This window comes from Gavialis gangeticus, unplaced genomic scaffold (assembly GCF_001723915.1).
Source record: "Gavialis gangeticus isolate Ggan-Ray unplaced genomic scaffold, GavGan_comp1, whole genome shotgun sequence".
Lineage (NCBI taxonomy): Eukaryota > Metazoa > Chordata > Crocodylia > Gavialidae > Gavialis > Gavialis gangeticus.
The window spans coordinates 117,912,132-117,913,566 of record NW_017729031.1 but is presented as its reverse complement, the minus strand read 5'-3'; the positions used below and the strand labels follow the sequence as shown (position 1 = coordinate 117,913,566).

General features: G+C 56.5%; 1 protein-coding gene across 1 annotated transcript in view; it reads right to left on the bottom strand.

The window, feature by feature from the left end:
• The window catches only part of HOXB2 (homeobox B2), a 3,049-nt gene that overhangs the window by 373 nt on the left and 1,241 nt on the right, over positions 1 to 1,435 (bottom strand). The window contains exon 2 of the mRNA XM_019523680.1: positions 1 to 326. This exon is cut by the window's left edge and continues 373 nt beyond it. Within this exon, the coding sequence (XP_019379225.1) occupies positions 1 to 326 (326 nt within the window). The remainder of the gene's footprint in view (positions 327 to 1,435) is intronic.

The window sequence follows — 1,435 nt, the reverse complement described above, 5'->3', positions numbered from 1 at the left end:
GGCGCACGGGGGCTCCTGGCCGCGGCCGAAGGCCGGGCTGTCCTCCGCCTCGTCCGCCGGGTCGCTGCCCTCGTCCGGGCCGGGGTAGCCGGGGTCGCCGTCGGGCGGCTCCTTGTGCTGCGTCTGCCGCTTGTGCTTCATGCGCCGGTTCTGGAACCACACCTTGACCTGGCGCTCGGTGAGGTCCAGCAGAGCCGCGATCTCCACCCGCCGCGGCCTGCAGAGGTACTTGTTGAAGTGGAACTCCTTCTCCAGCTCCAGCAGCTGCGTGTTGGTGTAAGCCGTGCGGAGCCGCCTCGACCCGCCGTCCGGGAGCCCCTGGGTGTCTTAAGCACACACACACACACACACACACATGGCCACGTCCTGGGAGCCCGCGCAGACGGGAAAGGAGCTGCAGCCCCCCAGCCCGGGGTCCCGATCGCGGGGGGCTGAGCTGCTGCAGGACACGAGCAGGGGAGCTGGTGGCCTGCACCCAGCACCCCGGTGCCCGGCCCCCGCTGGGAGCCACACGCTGCCCTTCCCGGGCCTGCCAGGGGCAGGGATCACCCCCTCCCCCAGCTCCACCCGCCTGGCTGGGGAGAATAGCGCCCAGCTCAGCACAGTTGTGGCCAACAGTTTGGGAACTCCGGATCCTGGGGAAAGGGGGGGGGGGATTTTTCCTTGGGAAGTCCAGCACCTTGGCACCAACCGGCCTGCCTCCCATCTGCCGAGGAGCCAGGAGAGGAAACAAAATCAACCCACTCCCTCCAGTCCCCTTCAGACTAAAGCCCTGATTATATCTATATCTATAATCTACACCTACATACACATGCATATGTATATGTGTCTATATATGTATATGTATGCATATATATGCATATGTGTGTTTGTATACCTGTACATATATACACATACATATATATCACACACATACACAGACACACATATCATGTATGCATATGACTATGCGTGCATATACGTATATGTGTCTCTATGCACTCACACATACACACACACACACATATATATATATGCATATGTATACATATGATATAGGGCCCGTCTTGATGGAGAGCTCATTGATAAAGAAAGGATGCTGCATTATGTCCCCGAGAAGGTTTTGAAAGGGGGAGGTTGCCTTTATTCCACAACTGAATAAATGCCGGACACTGAAGGGGCAGATTCTCCGGCTCTTCCTCGCACCGACCCAGACACAAAAGCCTCGGCACATCTCCTTTCTCCCCCGCGGTCTGTAAAACAGCCCTTGCTAGCCTGGCGGGAATCGCGGGCGCCCTGGCATATTAAGATCTGGCTTCTCCTTCCAACCGCTGCTGTTATATAACTAGTGGACTCGTCGCCTTTGAAAGATGTTTAGAAATAGCTGGGATTAGCATTTTGATCCGCAATAAAATAATCAGCATAAACCAGGAGCAAGAGGGGGCATATTGCTGCG